Source organism: Capsicum annuum, chromosome 2 (assembly GCF_002878395.1).
Source record: "Capsicum annuum cultivar UCD-10X-F1 chromosome 2, UCD10Xv1.1, whole genome shotgun sequence".
Classification (NCBI taxonomy): domain Eukaryota; kingdom Viridiplantae; phylum Streptophyta; class Magnoliopsida; order Solanales; family Solanaceae; genus Capsicum; species Capsicum annuum.
Genome location: NC_061112.1, coordinates 126318102 through 126339730, shown reverse-complemented (window position 1 = coordinate 126339730; position 21629 = coordinate 126318102). Strand labels below are relative to the sequence as shown.

Here is a 21629-nt window from a genome sequence, read left to right as displayed (position 1 = left end):
AACATATCATAGCAACATAAGAGAAAGGAAAAAGTACATACAAAGAAAAAAGAGAGGAGTGATATATATGGCTAGCATGGCTGAGAAATGGGAGGAACTTAGTGGGAAAAACAATTGGGAAGGGTTATTAAACCCTTTGGATCTCGATCTTCGTAAATATATCATTCAATATGGAGAATTGGCTCAAGCAACTTATGACACTTTCATTACTGAAACTGCGTCCAAATATGCAGGAGCTAGCAGATACTCGATGGAAAACCTTTTTACTAAGGCTGGACTAGACCCAAACAAGTATCGCGTGACCAAATTTTTCTATGCTACCGCGTCCATTCCACTTCCTGATGGTTTCATTGTGAAATCATTGTCGAGAGAAGCATGGAGTAAGGAATCAAATTTTATGGGGTATATTGCCGTGGCTACTGATGAGGGAAAAGTTGCACTAGGAAGGAGGGATATTGTGATTAATTGGAGAGGAACTATGCAGAAGCTAGAGTGGGTTAATGATCTTCAATTCCTACTTGTTCCAGCACCAAAAGTATTTGGTGATGGGGGTTTGCTTCCTTTGATTCAACCTTTGGTGCATCATGGCTTCTATAACATTTATACATCAGAAAGTGCACGATCACAGTTTAATCAGACTAGTGCCAGAGATCAGGTGCATGTTAACTTGCTTAGATAAGTAATTCTTTATATGCTTTTAAAAGAATACGATTCTTTAATTACTTAGGTAGCATTTCATTTTCAGTATATAGTTGACTTTTAATGATCATATTTGAGTTTTAACAACGTAAAATTTTATAATATATGTCTAATTAAAGTACTTCAGATGCCAATAAATACATTAATTGATTTGTGGACAAGATTTACTTGCAATAGAGAAGCATATTTGCAATTTCCTTTGTTTAACTTGTATCAAGGAGTCATTGGAAACAAGTTGTCTAACAATTCATCATTTTAATTTCTTCCTTTTAGGTAATGGAAGAAGTAAAAAGGTTGGTTGAGGAATATAAGAATGAAGAGGTCAGCATAACTGTGACTGGACATAGTCTAGGTGCATCAATTGCAACTCTAAATGCAGTTGACATAGCCTTCAATGGTATCAACAAGTCAAGTAATGGCAAGGAGTTCCCAGTTACCGCTTTTGTATTCGCAAGTCCCAAAGTTGGAGATCTCAAATTTAAGGCAGAATCTGACAAACTGAAAAGCCTTCGTACTTTGAGAATTCACAACTTACTGGATGTTGTTCCAAAATACCCACCCATTGGGTATTTCGACGTTGGGGAGGAACTACTAATTGACACCACTAAATCTCCCTATGTGAGGCCTCCTGGAGAAGTTGTCAGCTGGCATTTGCTGGAGCCATACTTGCATGGAGTTGCTGGCACTCAAGGTTTAGGACTTTTAGCCGGTTTTAAACTGGAGGTGAATCGCGATATTTCACTTGTCAACAAGCAGTGGAACATACTGAAAGACGAATATTGTATTCCTGGACTTTGGTGGGTTGAGAAGCACAAAGGAATGGTTCAACAACAAGATGGATCTTGGCTTCTCTTGGATCGTGATGAGTATGAATTTTGATGTGATCACTTTATTTCCCTTCACGTAATGTTCGAATAAAGGGTTTTCCATTTCGTAAGCTTAGGGAAACCACATGCATCCTATATTATTTATTAGTATGTATTATGGTTCCTCTTATAAACGTGGAGGATAACCTAGTTTGTCTATCTATTTATATACTATGAGCTTTACTTCTTCTGGTTAATTAATTTGCATGCTTTAGATTATTTAAAATAGTATAGTACTAATTGAAGGGTCCAAGTGAAATTTTGAAATAAGTTTAAGGGTCTGTCAATGACTTAAGCCTAAAATATATTGTGCATGTTAATACTACACACATCATCCTATTGCTTTCAATATCCTTATATTGAAAACCGAACGGCCTCTTAAAACCTATAACCTTAATTTTGCTTTTGTTTTCATGAGTCTCTGTACTGATTGCTAGTGCATGTAATTAATGACGTATTTGATTACAAAGCATAAGAAAATTGACAGTTAGATTTAACTTTATGCAATTTTAAATTGCTAGTGTACGAAATAAGCGGCACGAAAGGCTCGTATCGCACGCCCTTGGCCCCTTTATTATTAAAAAATAAAATAACATAAATATAGGCTTTATATTGTCCATGCTAATATAGAAAAGGAAGGATTAATGAAAATAAATGTATTATTTTATTTAAAAAACTGACAAACGCAGAAAAAGTTAGAAGAAAAAAAAAAGAGATGAAAAACCAACTTAATTATATTGGTTTGATTAAATTTCAATGTACATTTGAAAAATCAACTTAATTGGTCTGGGATTTTTAGAAGAAAACTGACCCAAATCGAATCCCGAATCACCCGAATATTAAGCAAACAGACTGTGAAAGAGTATTGCATAGACCCTTTAAGGGATGAGTAATCTACTTAATATGGTTTCAACAATTCTTACGTCTTGCATTCATGGGCAGAGCGCACCACCTATACCAAAGGGTGGTCAGGTGCACAATTTTCATTAAAAAATTATATTGTGTATATAGGTTAAATACTAGCTATTATGAGTGTGTATTTTTCTGACACCCTTAACTCAATTGACCAAAAAAGAAAAAAAAGATTCACACTCTTCATCAAATTTATAGCTCCGTCACCATTTAATTTAATTTTTAAATTAAGTTAGAAGAGACTCATCTCAATTTTCATTTTCTATTTTGGGCATTTATATTAAAATTGTCCAGCCCTAAGCATAGCATGTGTATGAAGAGCTCCATATCAATCTTTAAAAGAAATAAGAAGCCTCTTGAGAACAGGGGGACCTACTTTGGTTCAAGTAGGTTTATATGAATCCGTTTTGTCGAAAAATTACATTATATATATGTGTATATATAATCAATTTTTATAAGTAGAAAAGTATATATTTAATTTTGAACCCACTATGAACAAGTGAAGTGGCTAGCTAGTTCAGTGATTGCATGTTCATATCTTGATACCTAGGTTGCGGGTTCGAACCTCCCTATAGCTACATTCTTTTTTTTTTTTGAAACTTTTAAAAATGAGTAAAAGCTATAAAGCCTTTACTTCTAACAGGTGAAGTTGCTAGTCCAGTGATCATGTGTTCAAATCTTGATAACTGGGTCACGGGTTTGAGCACCTATAGCAGCATTTCTTTTTTTTTCATATTGAACCCACTTGATGAAAAGTTTGAGAACCCACTTGATGAAAAGTTTGAGTCTGTCACTACTTGAGAATATTTTGAATGCTACCCATTTTCAAAACTTATTTTGAGGGTTAGACACCAATTTTTTTTTTTTTTGATTTATTTTCTAGGATCAAGTCTTGAAAAGGGTAAAAAGGGGGTCAGGGTTTTGGGGTCATGAGTTTCTTCAACATTTTAAAAACTTGAAAAAAAAATGCAACTTTTTAAAAAATACAAATGGTCCCTTATTATATTTATTCATTTTCAAAACATTTATTAAAATCATTTAATATTTTCAACTACATTTCTCTCTCCTCAAAACCTCTTCTTCTTTTGATTTTTTTCATATTTTTCGCAAAAAAAAATTTTGCTCGATTCTTGCTTTCCAAGTCAAAATTTTTCAGTTTCTCTTACTCAGGTAAGTTTAATTTTCTTCCCTGATCAGTTTTAGATTCATTTTAGTATATTTTTTTATTTTCATTTTGTGTTGGGATTCTTCGATTTAGGCTAAAAATTGCACTGTTCGTTATTGAATGAATCGAAATTTGAGTGTTTTTAGTTAACATTATCGATTTCGCATGTTTAATCGTGTTTTGCTTTGGATAATGACTAGAAATTTTTTAAATTTTTGTATTTATATTGCTTATTGATTTTGAATTTTTCGTACTGAATTGGACTCATTTTAATGGTGTTCTTATTGTTGTGAATTGCGTTGTCAATATCTGGAGAAGTTAGAACATGATTTGCATGTTTGATCTGAGGCATTTTCCCGTTTTTCTTAATAGACCAGCAGTGGTCAATAGATCGACTACTACAGATTTATTTTTGCTGTATTTTCTCATTTTTTTAATAAACCAGTGGTCGATAAATCGACCACTACAGATTCATTCCACTATATATATATATATATATATATATATATATATATATATATTTACTTTATTTTTTTATTTATTTTAATAGATCAGTGGTCGATAAATCAACCACTACATATTCGTTTTTGCTTATAGACCAGAAATAGTCAAAGTTTATAAAGTAATTAAAAGGGTTGCTTCCACTGCTTGTAGCAGTATGAAGCGAAAAGCCAATGACGTTTCTGGAGAAGGGGACGGTGAAGAAAAAGTTAAAGTAATAGCAGTGAAGACAAGAACCTAAGAGATGGCGTAGAGGGGGAGGAGATGACTACTGAAGAAAAAACAAAAAATGAGGAGAAAATAGAAAAAAATGAAGTGATTTGACAAAAAAGAAAATGAGATATTATCGTTGGATGTGATTTGACATGTACTTTATTATCGTTGTAAAAATATGATGTTTAAATTTTGTTACTATTGGACCTCTTTCATAGACCTTAAATATAATCGATACCTTCTCATGTGTTGGGTAGATGATGGACCGCATAGATCGACACTCGGTTAATGCTAAGATATATACGAGTTGGTGCAACGGTTAAAAAATATTAGTAGATAGTCAAAAATATAAATAATTAAATAAATGAAGTTGATTTGAGGGTCATCGATTGTGTCCAGTGTAAATCATCGTCTGCAAGTCTTGTCAATAACATACCGTATTGATTTATTGCCCTTAGTAGCATATTGCAAAAAGAGAAAATAATTAATTAATAAAAAAATTAATAATTAAATTTTATGCAATTAAATGAGCTTAAACAAGTCATGTGATCGTATGAGAGTCCACATAAATTAGACAAAGTGATCAAAGATGTGTGAGAATGGGTAGTAGTTGTACAACCAACATCCTCAGGGTAATGTTTAGGCAAAGAATAAGTATGTTATGGGGAATTTATTTGTTCAACCACAACTCATCACCTTACATCTTTAATCACCACTTTCAATTTACGTGAACTCTTATACGATCACATGACTTGTTTAAACTCCTTTAATTGCAGAAATTTCTATCATTTATTTTTTATTAATTAATTATTTCCTTTTCAAATTATGTGCTAGTCATGGTCTATAAATAAGTATCATCGTCTAGTTACTTAATTGTGGAAGTAGTTCATAGTTTATGCTATACTACATCAGTTGAAAGTCACACCCTTTTTTTAACTTCCAAAAAGATTATATTTAAAGTCTCAAAAGGGTTTTATTATTAAAAGTGACAAAATGAAGATTTTTGTTTCAAAAAATGACTATTTACAATTGTTATTCATAGTCGCCACTTGGCATAATTCGGTGTGCCAAGTCACCTTCGGAAAATCCTTTTCAAAATGATTTGACTCTTTTTAAACTGGTTCGCGAACAGAGATTCGGACTAAGGAATTCTGTTGACCGAGGGGAAGGTGTTAGGCACCCCTCGATCCCGTGGTTCGACCACGGTCGCTTGGTGGAGCATATCGACTAATTTGACTCTACGAATGTATAAACCACACAAAATCACACACACAAAAAAATCAATCAAATAAACAAAACAAAACAAATCCAAAATATAGTGTCTAGTCCAATTATATAGTCCAAAATAAAAGTGCAAAAATATAAATCCTATTCTAACCTGCACTTTCCTAAGCTAAACTCCGTTGCTTTACTCGATGCCTTGGGCCTTCATCACGAACCTCCTTTGCGTACATGATACGTCGGGGCATTCTCCGGTGAATAAATACAATGTGTCTTGGGGCATTCCCCAGCCAAATGAGTACAATTTTTCAATGCGAGAAAACCACATATTCACCCAAATTTCAAACATTCAACAATATTTCAAACATTCAACAAAATCACAAATTCTAAACTTTTCCTACCCAACCTGTGTTTGTCTAAATCAATCGGCGTATCACGATACTACCAAGTTCAATTAACGGTCATTTTAAGTTTAAACGAACAATTAAATCAAACTAACCAAAATCACCAATTATATTAAATTTTCAATTCTCACCCCCAAATTCATTTTTTCAACCACATGATTAACCAATTTCGATGAAGAATCAACAAATCGATATCAACAATCATTCACGGGGATCCCAAATATATCAATCATCAACAAAACAAAATCCACACATAATGAATTTAACAAGTGAAAATATCAAACAATTAGGAATTAATAGAGAACGAGATAAAAATTGAAACTTAATGTTGCTTTTCAATTGAAATTGTTTTTCCGACTAGAACCACACCCAAAATCTCGAACCGAACCTCAAATCGAACAAGCTTGAAATTTTCAACTCGACCGAATTCAACCCCAAATAGATTTATACACCACTTGAAAACGTCAATGCAACCTTAAACCTCAGATTTCGACTCTAAATCAAGTGGGTCTCACTGGAATCATTTCACCTCCATTCAATTACTATTTTTTGGTCAACCCCGTGTGCATGCATTTTTGCATTGAGCCAAGGGAAAATGGGGTGGGACGTGTTTTCTGAATATCTTCGCTATAATGTATTGAAGCCTGTACGTGAGTGTGTGTATGAATTTTGAGAGTGACCGTGCGATTTTTTCTTCCATTCAGCGTATGCAATGGAATAGAAGAAGAAGAAAAAAGAAGATGGTCCTTCTCTTTTCACTCTAGACCCCTCATCTTTTCTATTGTTGTGTAAATTATCAAAATGGAAACCAAAACATGAAAAATCCCCCCTAAAGTGGCGTACGTATATGGTATATGTATGAAATCCCAAAAAGAAAAGTGAGGTCCTCTTTTGGACCTTTTCCCATGAATTCCCCTAGATGGATCCATTTTTTTATATCAATTGGTTTCCATTTGAAGAAAAAGTGAGGGGTAGGGGTATGGGGTGGTGACGGTGGTTAGCTAGGGTAGGTAAGTATCTATTTTGATTGAATAGGTTGTTAGAATAAAAATAAAATTGGTTAGGGTTTATTATTTTTTGTCATTTTATGGAGGGATAATTACATGGTTGAGGGTACACAATAGGATAAGGTAAAAAGGTGAAAATTAATCTTTTGGAGGGACAAAATTAGGTGTCTACATCATGCCCCTTTGAATGTAAACACGAAGTATTTTCAGACAAAGAAGTAGACAACAAGACAGAATTTTGTCCCAACCATTATTCAAAGAAAGAAACAGAAAGAAGAAGAACAACCGAATTCTGACTTAAAACATCCTACCCACCCAAGTTATGGAGGAATCAAGTGACAGTTATCTCAAAGGATTGGAAGGAGATGGACTATGCCGAGTTGGAGAGTCGAGTGAGGTCCCATCGAGATTCCAGTCCGCGGCTCTGTTATTACATCAAAAATGAAAATTACAAGTTAAAAATATAAATAAAATTACAAAATCTTATCTACACAGCTTCTGTTGGACTCTTGACTTGAGTTTTATCACCCTATTCTTCAGGCGGGCTCCTGATTTGAAATTTCTTCAACTTGTTGCTTGGTTTTCAATTTCAGTACCTTGTTCTCCAGGCGGGCTCCTGACTTGCTATTTTCGATCTGTTGACTTTCATTTTCTTTACTTTGTTACTTGACTCTCAACTTCTTCACCTTGTTGCTTGACTTTCAATTTCTTCACCTTGCTGCTTAACTTTTTATTTATTCGCCCTATGCTTTGGGCGGGCTCCTAAAATCACATCAAAACTAGAAAGAAAATTATCCCAAGTAAAATTATTGTAAAGAGAAAATCGTTTGCCAAAAAAGTAAAGTTCCAAAAATAGATATTAATTTTTTTTGTGCCCCAGTTTACCATCAGAAGACTTTTGAGAAAGTCAGATCATACCTACTTGCATGTTTCAATAATGAATCAAGACTCTGACCAAGAAATGCATCTCTTGAGAGCAAAATTGAATGACCAAGACTAGGAAGTGCGTCTCCTATGAATTAAAGTGAGGAATTCTGACTAGACAGTGCGTCTTCTAGAGATAGAAGTTTAAATTAAAAAGCGTGTCACTTGACAAATAAAAACTAACAAGGAAGTGTGTCTCATAAGGATTAAGTGCAATGACTCGACTAGAAACTGCATTTCCTAGAAATCAAGGAGAATGACTCGACTAAAAGGTACATCTTCTAGGGGTCAAGGGGAATGACTCGACTAAAAGGTACGTCTTATAGGAATCAAAGGGAGATGAATTGACTAAAACGTACGTCTTATAGGAATTCAGAGAAATGACTCGACTAAAAGGTATGCCTTATAGGAATCAAGGGGGATGACTCGACTAAAAGGTATGTCTTCTAGGGGTCAAGGGGAATGACTCGACTAAAAGGTACGGCTTATAGGAATCAAAGGGAGATAACTCGACTAAAAGGTACGTCTTATAGGAATCAAGGGAGATGAATCGACTAAAAGGTATGTCTTTTAGGGGTCAAGGGAAATAACTCGACTAAAAGGTACGTCTTATAGGAATCAAGAGAGATGACTCGACTAAAAGGTATGTCTTCTAGGGGTCAAGGGGAATGACTTGGCTAAAAGGTACGTCTTATAGGAATCAAAGGGAGATGACTCGACTAAAAGGTACGTCTTATAGGAATTCAGGGAAATAAATTGACTAAAAGGTACTTCTTATAGGAATCAGAAGGGATGACTCGACTAAAAGGTATGTATTCTAGGGGTCAAGGGAAATGACTCGATTAAAAGGTACATCTTATAGGAATCAAAGGGAATGACTCGACTAAAAGGTAAGTCTTATAGGAGTCAAGGGTCAATTTAAGAAGTTTATCACCTAGCAAATAAAAACTGAAATCTCTGAACAAGAAAGTGTGTCTCCAAGGGATATACGTTGATGAATTTTTACCATGACTTGATTATCAAACCTGTGCAGCAACATTGTTTCCTGGATTTGTAAAAGTCAGGCATTGCAGCCCTTGATGTTTATGCTCTGAAGTTCTTTCTTTGAAGGCAGTATGTTTCCTGTTTCATCAAAGAAAACTTGTGAGTTTAAAAATAGTGGCTGATTTGTGGCTTTAGCTTTCGCGGAGATCGCCCTTGCCCTTATCACATTAATCTTGCTTCCAACCATTACATATATAATTGACTTGCTGCTTCATTAACTCAAACTCAGATGATTCAGAGTGACTCTAAAACAAACATAGTATCTCTGTTTTGTCATGCTCCTCAGATAAACCCTTTAACCTTGATATTTCCATAAGTTCTCAGACTTGTCTGTTGACAAAACTTTTGCATGTCTTATTTCGGCTCACAATCATGTTTCTTTCATGTGTTGTCTTTTGTGTTGCTTTGTGCAATTGAAGAAGCTGGTAGCCGGTTTTGAGATCCTTTACTTTGTGCAATTGAAGAAGCTGGTAGCCGATTTTGAGGTCCTTTCTCACTTATTTTGACATGGACTTGACTCAAAGACAAGAGATAAAAATGATAATAATTTTTATTTTATTCGAATAACTGACTCAAGAAAAATAAAAATATAACTACATAAAAGAAAAAAATGACAATGAATGTCCCCATTAAAAAAATGAAAGAAAAGTTTATCTGGAAATAACAGTCAACTCTAATGATTATGACATGCATATCGGATTAAACTGTCTGATATTTCTATCCAAAACTCTCACAAATTGTTGTTGAGTTAATGACCCTGAAAGTGAGTTGCTTTCTTGGGCCAATTTCATTCGGAGACCTTATTCGGCTAGTGGCACCTTGAAGGGTTTTCTCCAACAAGCCTCTCTCATTTTTCTCTCAACTCACCATCGCCTTATGGTGCCCTTGAGGGTTTTCACCAATAAGACTCTCATTTTTATTTCTCTCCTGATTTTTATGCTGAGGAAGACGAGTAGTTCCTAAAATATGTCATCACATCCATTGCATGCTTAGCCTTAACATTCTCAAAGATTGATCCGAAGGTTTTTCTTTGGTTGTAACTTGACTTTTGGATAGGGTTAGAAAGAAAGGATGGTATGGGGCCCAAATGACACTTGAAGTGGGGTGGGACTTACAACTTTTAGAATCGACTCAAACAATGAGGATTAAATCATTCTCCAATTTCTTTTGACTGGGTGACACTAAACTTTATTTGGCTGGACCGAGCCCAGAGTAAGACAGCCTACGTATCTCACCCAGCGAGAGGAGAATCAGGTCACGCGTAGTTCTGGCAGCTTGTTCTTTCACTTGATTCAATTTTTTTTGTTGACTCTTTTTGTCTTTGGGACTTTCTAACTTTATTTTTCTTAACACTCATCTTTTCTTTCTTTTTCGACACATTTTTTTTGAATTTTGTTGACTCTTATCTTGATTCCAAAAGAGGGGTATGAAATAAAATAACACTAAGGCCCAAATGGGGTTAATAAAGGATGACACAATGTATGGATAGTAGGATGAAATGCCTTCGTCATATCAATCCTTGAAAATGTCAGTACACATCATGCAATATGAAAGTGAAAGATGAAGATCATTTGTGACACTTTCACAATACTAACTTTAGCTGATCATGTGTGCCACTACTTCTTCTGGGCTTGTCAAACATACAACTCCACCTATGTTATAGATCCTTCACGTCGACTGACCCATGCTTTTAAGGAGCTGATTTTCTGTTCCTCAAGATCACACATCCGTTATTTGACCTAATTGAGCTATGTTTTTTCAATTAATGACCAAGTTATTCTTGTGATTCTCCAAATAATTTCCTTAATTTACAAAGAAGGCTTGAACTTGTCACCAAATGTCTCAGCACTCTACCTATTTTCCTATATGCTCTCTTTTTCTAACTTTAACCCTCTGATTCAATGTTCGTGCTTAAACTGGATTTTAAGATCTGACTGAAAATTTCACTAGCATGTCATATTACTAGAGTCAATATAAAATTTACTATGTAAAGAAAACAAACAAACAACACATATTTAAAACACAAAGGGAAAGGGACAATTCATTTAGTTGAAATAAAAGATAGAAGGGTTCGAACATAAATGACAAAGGAACAAAACAAGATAGATCCCGAACTACAACCCTAAAATAATTCAAAAAATAGAAAAAAAAAGATAAAACAAACTACCAGACCTCTTCCTAGTAGGGAGAGAGGTGACTTCTCAATTGCTCAGCCTGACAACTTAGCCACTGGTTTGCATATCAGCATGACTAGAGCTTCCCTCATTGTCAATGTTCTGTACCATAATTGATCCATCTTGAATCATCTTTTCAATTTCTCTTTTCAAAGCATGACAATCTTCAATATTGTGACCCTAAACATCAGAATGATATGCACATCGTATATTATGATCAAAACTTCTTGAATGTGGGTCAGGATTATACCCAAGGAGAGGAGTAATCATGCCCTGCTATACCAATCTCTGGAATAAACTGGCATAGGAGTGAAATTATCTTTTTCTTTCCTCCTCTTTGCGAACTCTGGTGTCGAATGAAACTTGGATTTAGAGGTTCCTTGGTAAATTTGTGGGGGTCGAGGACGATGTTGAGGGACAGGTGCATGCCATTGTGGATAAGAAGATGGATGAGCATACAATTATGCATTGTTCAAAGGATATTGAGGAAGTGGAATGGGATTTCTTGGATTTTAGAGAAAGAAACCTTGTTGCAAGTGGTTATGTGGATCTAATATGTAAGGTCGGAATTGAAGCTGACAGTACTGTTGGGTTGGACCTCTCAAACTCTGCTTTGGCCCTGGCATGACAATAGGTGCATTTTTCTTCTTATTTCCTTCAGTTTCCCATGGCTGATTGCAATGTCATCCCAAATGTTTCACAGAATCCTTTTGTCCATCAGGCTCCCCAAATTTTGATGTCTCAAAGCTGGGAGGAAGGTTAACACTTGAAGACATGCCCCAGATTTTATATGAAACATCTTCATAGCCCATAAGTCCAAGGGAATTTTTCATATCATTTTCTACACTCTTAACTTTCCCAATCGCTTTCTCTATGTCACGCCTCAAATCCTATTGGGGTGGACTGACACCCATAACCGAGGAGGCCCGGGAGAACCAGCTTATAACCTTATACTTCCCATGCATACCTTTATGACCACCCAAAATTCGGACAGCATCATGTCGTATATAAAAGGAAATAATCACCTGTATAAGCTCGAGCACACGTATATATGTATATACAATACTTGGCCATTGGAGCCATCACGTCTATTAACGAAACACCACCTTGACTATACATTAGGTCTACAAAGCCTCTAGACAATACACAGAGTTTAACTAAGGTCACGACACACCCCGCCATATAACTAACTTCTATACAATACCAAAAATGACTAGATATGACACGAAAATCCCCGAAGCAAACTGGAGCTCACCAAAAGCAGCTGGATATCCTGGCTCCTACTTGTGCGGTGTATGAGCTGAGGTACCTGTGCCTGCAGCATGAAATGTAGGTCCCCTGTGGGGGACGTCAGTACGAAATATGTACTGAGTATGTAAAGTTGTAGATAATCACATATGATATTGGAGCTCAATAGAAATCAGAAACAAGTGAATAAATCATAATAGGAGTGGACCACACTTACTAGAACTTGTGACAACCTGTACATTGTATTTATTCAATCACTTTACCTTTGTTCTTATCATCTTTGTAATCATTACTGTATTGTACTGTGACCATTAGGCTGCCTCCAGTACATATCAACTGGGATTGACCCATGATAGGCTTATGCCCCTGGGGTACCACCCATAAACACATAAATAGGGATCGACCCATGATAGGCCTATGCCCCTGGGATACCACCCGATAAGAGAGAACTTCCATCACTTAGTTCAATTCATCTTTGAGATTGTTATTTCGGTTTCCACCATATTTTTGATACTTTGAAACAATGACACATCAATAAAAGACATATAAATAGACCATCAATGCAATAACAATGAAGTAAGAACTCATTGGCACATCAATGAAGTGTTTTGGAGTCATCAATGCCATAACAATGAAGTAGGAACTTATTTATATATCAATGAAACTTTTTGGAGTCATTAATAGCACATGGATCTTGTTTGAGTAACCGGATACCTTTTGACATTCATTAGTGCAATAAACATGAAAGATTTGGAAAACAAGTAAGTATTGGAATGTCTTGACATCTTGTAGGGTGGAAACAAGTTCATTGGTAACGTAGGACATCATACAAAACTATTATGGATCACATGTTACTGAATAACTTTGGAAACTTTCTTAATAGAACAATTGTTCACTTTCGTGCCAAAGATATGGTATAGAGTATGCTTTACATACCTGATTGTCAACCTTCAATACTAGTCCCAAATGGACTTCCCGTCTTTTCGGATTACTTATCTACAATGAACATATATAGCAATCTAGTATTATCGACCAAACGTCACAATTCAATTATTTGAATTCACCAAACTAGTGGTTAAGTAGTAAGCCTTAATTACACCATAAAGGGTGTCACTTTAACCCTCTTATACTCCAATTACATTCACATTTCATGCATATTCATACAATATCCTCCAATATCAAGTTTGTATTCATTTATCCTTCCAACCAATCCATTAAAACAAATTGAGTCATAGACATAAATAATCATCAATTCAATAGTATATCACCATATCCACCTTCCATAAATCAATTACCATATCCACCTTCCATAACTCAATTACCATATCCACCTTCCACAATTCAATACAACCAAGCCATGCAAAATAGTCCATAACCCTATTTTCATCACCTTTCAATAACAACCAATACATACAATCCTCTATCACACATATACATATGGAAAAGAACAAAGGAAAACAATATTCATACCTTAGAATTCATCTCTTGATTATGCAATCCTGTTTGCACAAATAATAGGTGCCGTTCAAAGCTCTCGAGATGACAAACGCAGTTATCGGATTACTTTGGAATTTCTATAGTTGAATCAAAAGTAATTTAAAGGTCAAATTTGGCTAGGGTTTGTTCTTTCTCAATGATTGATGATGAAAATGATTTTTTGAACTCATATACATGTATATATACACATGTTCCCGTCCATAATATAATAGAAAATGACCAAAATGCCTTTAAAATTTAAATAATGTCAAATCTGTCCTTTGGTGGACTGTTTTGATAAGCTAAAGTAGATCGACCATAACTCTTTGCTCCGATATCAGATTTGGGTGAAATTGGTATTGTTGGAAGGATAATTCAAAGGGATTTCATTTCATATAAAGTAGGCCACCCAGTTCATCCTGTACAAGGAGTTATGGTCGTTTGAAGTTGACCCTAAAAATCTATTTTGATAGGTTGAGGTAAAACGAGTATAACTCCTTACTCAGACGTTAGATTTGGATGAAACCAATTGCATTAGAAAGAAGACTCAAAGATATTTATTTTCATAGGTCTCATATCTCCTAGTTCATTATATTAAGGGATTTATGATCATTTGAATTTGACCCAAAAATTCAGCTGGCCTCAGTAGTTTGTGTGCAAGAAATTTTCCTGCACATTTACTATTCCCAAATATCCCGGCCACCGTTTTATAGTTTTGAACGTGCTCGTTTATATCCGAAACCTATCTATTTTTGGAAATCTTTATATCGTTGGAAAGCTTATTCAATAAGCTTCGCATGGAACCATCGACGGGCAAATTCTGGTATAAATAAAATAAAAAATTAATTTCATATAAATAAGACCAATACACGTACTTGAATACGCCAATACACGTACTTGAATACGGGGTGTTACATCCTTCCCCCCTTTAGGGCATTCGTCCTCGAATGTTAGCGTAGTTATTCAACCGAAACAAGTTAAAGTCCATCATTAACATTCACATCATCACATAAATACTATGCATATATAAAAAAAAAAACTTATTTGTTGATGTTCTAACTCCGTTTCTTGAACTTCTTCTTCATATTTGAACAAATGAGGGTACTTAGATTTCATTTCTTCCTCAGCTTGCCATGTAATCTCTTCTCTTTGACAATTTCTCCAACGTACTTTCACCGATGCTATCTCTTTATTTCTCATTTTCTTAACTTGGCGATCTAGAATAGCAATAGGCACTTCCTTATAGGTAAGATCTTCCGCAACTTGCACAACCTCAGTAGAAGTGATATGTGATGGATCTCCGATGCACTTTCGAAGCATTGACACATAAAATACCAGATGTACTGATGAGAGCTCTTGGGGTAGCTCTAATTCATATGCAACTTGTCCAAACCTTCGAGTGATCTTATACGGGCCTATATAACATGGACTCAACTTCCCTTTCTTGCCAAATCTCATTACCCCTTTTATTGGTGATACCTTCAAAAATACCCAATCACCTATAGAAAACTCTAGCCCTTTTCTTCTACTATCCACATATGACTTGTGTCGACTTTGGACTGTTTTCAGTCGTTGCTGAATTACTTTAACCTTCTCTATGGCTTGATAAAAAAGATCTGGTCCAAACAAAAGAGTTTCCCCCACTTCGAACCATCCTATTGGTGATCTACACTTCCTTCCATATAAAGCTTCATATGGTGCCATTTTGATACATAAATGATAGCTATTATTGTAGGCAAACTCAATAAGAGGTAAATGATCATCCTAGTTGCCCTTAAAATCTATTACACAAGCTCGTAGCATATCTTCAAGTGTTTGGATGGTACGTTCTGCTTGTCCATCTATTTGAGGGTGAAAAGTTGTACTCAACTTCATTTGTGTTCCCAAACACCTCTGAAAAGACTTCCAAAAGTTTGCGGTAAATTGGGTTCCCCGATCTGATATAATAGAGATTGGCACTCCATGTAATCGGACTATCTCTTTAATGTACAGTTTCGCATACTCTTCAACTATGTAAGTGGTCCTAACTGGTAGGAAATGTGCGAATTTGGTAAGCCTATCAACAATCACCCATATAGAATCAAAATTCCGGGATGTACGAGGCAAACCAATAACGAAATCCATGTTGATCATGTCCCACTTCCAGCTTGGAAGATCAATGCATTGCATATAACCTCCGGGTTTTTGGTGCTCAACTTTAACTCTTTGACAATTTTGACATTCAGCTACAAATTCTGCAATGCTCTTCTTCATGTCATTCCACCAATACATATCTTTCAAATCTTGATACATTTTGGTTGATCCTGGATGAATGGAATACCTTGAACAATGTGACTCTATCGTAATATTCTTTCTTAGCCCATCTACATCCGGCACATACAATCGGTTTTTGCACTAAAGTACTCCTTCTCGCGTAAGCTTAAATACCTTGGTCGCACCACTCTGAACATTCTCCTTAAGCTGTAATAAAATAGGATCTGCATATTGCTTCTCTTTCACTTCAGCTACTAATGAAGATTCCACAGCATTATGTACGATAAGCTCTTTATCCGGAGTTTCAAGAAGGCGAACTCCCAAACTAGCTAACTAAGATCTTTAATCATTCCTTGCCTTTCTATAGGCGCCATCATAGCCTTATGACTTAACACATCAGCTACCACATTTGCTTTCCCTGGATGGCACAAGATATCAATATCGTAGTCCTTTAACAGTTCAAGCCATCTCCGCTGCCTTAAATTTAGATCCTTCTGATTAAAAATATATTGCAAGCTCTTATGGTCAGTTTATATATCAACATGAACCCCATATAAGTAGTGGCACCATATCTTTAAAGAAAAAATAACTACTACCAGCTCAAGATCGTGTTTAGGATAATTTTTCTCATGTGGCCCCAATTGTCTAGAAGCATATGCTATTACCTTACCATGCTACATCAATACACATCCTAAACCAATTCTGGAAGCATCACAATACACTGTAAACCCTTCGGTGCCTTCTGGAAATACCAACACGGGTGTAGAAATCAACTTGTTCTTTAAATCTAGAAAACTCTTCTCACAGGCATCATTCCATTGGAATTTGGATGCTTTATGGGTTAGCTTGGTTAAGGGTGCTGAAATGGAAGAAAAGCCCTTAACAAACCTTCTATAATAACTGGCCAACCCGAGAAAACTACGAATCTCCGTAGGCGTTGTGGGCCTTGGCCAGTTCTTCATAGCTTATATCTTTTGAGAATCAACCTTTATCCCTTCACTAGATACAATATGACCCAAAAATTCCACCGACTTTAATCAAAACTCACATTTAGAGAACTTTGCATAAAGCTCACAATCATGAAGAGTCTGCAATGCCTGTCGTAAGTGATTGGCATAGTCCTCTTCTGATCTAGAATAAACTAGAATATCATCTATAAAAACTATCACAAATACATCCAGGAATGGCTTAAACACCCTATTCATCAAATCCATAAAAGCTGCGGGTGCATTTGTTAGCCCAAATGACATAACTAGAAAATCATAATGACCATACCGTGTTCAAAAATCTTTCTTGAGTATATCCTTCTCTTTAACCCTCACTTGGTGGTAACCTGACCTCAAATCAATCTTAGAAAAGCACTTGGCGCCCTGTAACTGATCAAATAAATCAACAATTCTTCGAAGAGGATATTTATTCTTAATAGTCACCTTATTCAATTGACGATAATCAATACACATCCTCAGCGAGCCATCCTTTTTGCGCACAAATAACACTGGTGCTCCCCAGGGGGATATACTAGGCCTTATGAATCCCTTCTCTAGCAAATCTTTCAATTGCTCTTTCAATTCTCGTAATTCTACTGGGGCCATTCTATACGGAAGAATGGAGATTGGTTGGGTTCCTGGTATTACATCAATACCAAACTCTACTTCTCATTCAGGAGGCAAACCTGGAAGATCTTCAGGAAATACATCAGAAAATTCATTTACCACAGGAACAGCGTGAAGAGTTGGTGGCTCCGCTTCTGTATCCCTTACTCTAACTAAATGATATATATATCCCTTGGAAATCATTCTTCTTGCCTTAAAATAAGAAATAAATCCACCTCTTGGCGCTCCAATTTCACCTTTCCATTCAAGGACTGATTCATTTGAAAAATGAAAATATACCTTTTTCGTACAGCAATCAATTGTGGCATAACAAGACGCCAACCAGTCCATACCCATTATAACATCAAAATCTACCATTTCTAACTCCACAAGATCAGCCATCGTATCACGACCACAAACAGTTACTATGCAGTTTCGATAAACCCTTCTAGCTATAATAGATTCCCCGACCGGTGTGGACACTTCAAATGGCTTAACTAACAGTTCGGGTATTCTGTCGAACTTTCCAGCAACCAATGGAGTAACATAAGATAATGTAGAACCGGGATCAATTAAGGCATATAAATTGAATGAAAATATAGCCAACATACCCGTAACCACATCTGGAGAAGCCTCTAAATTCTGTCGATCTGCTAGAGCATACGTACGATTTTGAGCCCCGCTAGAACTCGTGGCTCCTCTATCACCTCTAACACGACCCATTGGCTGTGCACCCCTTCCTGAATAAGGCATCGATGATGATGATGCAACAAATGACCCCGTAGGTCGTGCCATACCCCCTATGTCCCTTCGTGGGCATTCCCTCATCATATGCCCCGACATACCGCACCAAAAGCAAACATTGGTCCCCAGCCGACATGCGCCCAAATGATACCTTCCACATTTATTGCATGGCTCTTGAGGAGGTCTCGATTGGCTCATATTCCCTTGCCCTTGGTACCCCACTGTCCGTGAACTCTGACTCTCACTTCTGTGCCCAAATTGATTTCCTCTGGACCCTTGGAACTGTGATGGGGCACTAGCTGCAGAATAAGAGGATAATGGCCTAGGTGGTCTAGCAGAAAACTGTGGTCTGAACCCTCCTTCGGATGCCATAAACTGCCCTGTAGATCTGGCCCTCTTGGAATATCCTCTTTCTAATTCCTGTGTTTTTCTCCTCTACCTTTGATCTTCCATTTTCTGTGCTAAAGCTTGGATCCTCGCTATGTCCATATCTTTGTTCAAAGCGGCAATAGTACAATCTCTAACCAGATATGGATCTAGCCTATCCACATATTGATGAACTCTGTCATTCATAGTAGCTACAATATTGGGAGCATATCTCGACAAGGAATTAAATCGGAGACTGTACTCCCTCACGCTTATATTCCCCTAACGAAGATTTAAAAACTAATCTACATGGGACTGACGAATCTCGAATGGAAGATAATGATCAAGAAATGCCTCTTTGAACTCTTTCCAAGTAACTGGGGGTGCATCAATACCCCTAGATCATTTCCAGTCCTCGTACCAATATATAGCCTCCCCTTTAAATCTATACTCCGCTAACTCCACTGTCTCTCTACTCGTTACATGCATAATATCTAAGGCCCTTTGAATTTGATCAATAAAGTTATGTGGGTCCTCGTTAAGATCTGATCCAGTAAAAGTGGGAGGATCCATCTTAAGAAAATCCTGTGTTCGAAGGCTAGCCGCCCTATCTATACCACTAGGACCCGTGGTAGGAATGGATTACCCTTGAGCTTGCCCAGCAACTATACGAGTTAAAAGTTGCACTGCATTTCTAAGATCTTGATCAACAACATTAATAGGTGGCTCTGGCGATATAGTTCTCCTCCCCCTTATTTCTTTTGGAGTAGAGGAAGTTTCTGATGCATGCTCAGCTGGAGCCTCACTTTGATTAGCTGGTATAGTGGGTGACTTACTAGTCCCCTCTCCGGCAGCCACATCTACTTGCTTACCGGTAATCTTTCTTCTGGTAACCGGCATCATTACTATAATAAGAGAAACAAATGGATTCAGTGGTCAACTATGACTTCATATACAATATAGGCTCTATCGCACGATATAAGACATGAAGAAAAGAAACAATTCCTAAATGTTTATATCCTTCTGTTTATAGATGCGGTGCACGACACACCGATAAACAAAACTCTACATAGACACGGCTTTGTAGACTCACTAGGACGAACTTCTCTGATAACACTTTTGTCACGCCTCAAATCCTATTAGGGCGGACTGGCACCCGTAACCGAAGAGGCCCGGGAGAACCAGCTCATAACCTTATACTTCCCATGTATACCTCTATGACAACTCAAAATTCGGACAACATCATGTCGCATATAAAAGGAAATAATCACCTGTATAAGCTCGAGTACATGTATATATGTATATACAATACTTGGCCGTTGGAAGGATAATTCAAAGGGCTTTCATTTCATATAAAGTAGGCCACCCAGTTCATCCTGTACAAGGAGTTATGGTCGTTTGAAGTTGACCCTAAAAATTTGTTTTGATAAGCTGAGGTAAAAACGAGTATAGCTCCTTACTCAGACGTTGGATTTTGATGAAACCAATTGCATTGGAAAGAAGAATCAAAGATCTTTCTTTTCATAGGTTGAAGCTCTCCCAGTTTATTATATTAAGGGAGTTATGATCATTCAAAGTTGACCCAAAAATTCGGCTAGCCTCAGTAGTTTGTGTGCAGGAAATTTTCCTGCACATTTACTATTCCCAAATATCCCGGCCACCATTTTATAATTTCGAACGTGATCGATTATATCCGAAACCTATTCATTTTTGGAAATCTTTATATCGTTGGAAATCTTATTCAATAACCTTCTTATGGAACCATCGACGGGCAAATTCTGGTATAAATAAAATAAAAAATTAATTTCATATAAATAAGACCAATACACGTACTTGAATACGCCAATACACGTACTTTAATACGGGGTGTTACACTCTAGCTCTTCTAGCATGCTAAGCTTCTTAGTAAGAAATTTTGGCGGTCCACTTAATTTAACGGTAGGCTCAAGAGTATAACAATGATCATCAACAGTATTGAACGTGGATTCACTAGTGGACTGGGGAAGCACAATTGTTGGATTGATAGCCAAAGCGGAAGTCTTAGTAGAAGGTTAAGTAACAAAAGCACAGACGGTATGTGGTGCTGTGAATGTGGTAGACTTATACTAAAGAGCTAAAGAAAGAGTGGTGGAAGTATTGAGGTGCATTTGATGTGGAATGGATTCTGAGGCATGTTGTGGTGCATCAACAACAGTAGAAAACTGACTTTGCAATTTTGGTGGAAGACTCAAGGTATTTGCAGGGTCAAAAGTGGGGAACGGAGGTGGAGGCAGCCCACTGGCCCAAGCTTGGTACATTTCTATCATTTGTTGTCTCAGTCTCAAATTCTCTTCCTTTAAACGCTCAATTTCCTGACTCTTTATTTCATCCATGGTGCCACTCTTTATATCCTTGTTGAACACAACTAAACCTTTCTTGGATTTGGCATGATATAGAGCACCAGCCAAGAAGCCACAAACCAACCACCTTAAACTAACTGAACAAGAGGCAACAAATATGTTAGAGTTCAATATTTTTTCAAGACCTCTTTTTTTTTTGAAAAGATCACCGAACCCAAGAAGGGCGCCTACGTATCTCACTCCCGAGAGAGGAGAATCAAGTGTGCGTAGTTCGTGATGTCGTGCCAAAATGGCCAATTGAACTCTTTGTTTTCTTTCTTTTTTTCTTTTTCTCGAAACTTTAAGAAGAAAAGAAAATAACAATTTGTCAAAAGAATTGACGAAAATGTTTTTGAATTTTTCAGCTTTAACATCCCTATACAAAGTGAAATCTATGATTACCAAAGAAAATCTTTCTCGGTTTTCAGTTTTAAATTTCATA

At 36.5% G+C, this 21629-nt stretch overlaps 1 protein-coding gene across 1 annotated transcript; it reads left to right on the top strand.

Moving 5' to 3' along the window:
- Nucleotides 1–1762, top strand: LOC107861185 (phospholipase A1-IIgamma). Its single transcript, XM_016706550.2, has 2 exons — nucleotides 1–655; nucleotides 973–1762. The coding sequence occupies exons 1-2, from the start codon at nucleotides 68–70 to the stop codon at nucleotides 1576–1578; spliced, it is 1194 nt and encodes a 397-aa protein (XP_016562036.1). The 5' UTR covers nucleotides 1–67; the 3' UTR covers nucleotides 1579–1762.
- The last annotated feature ends 19867 nt before the right edge of the window (nucleotides 1763–21629 follow it).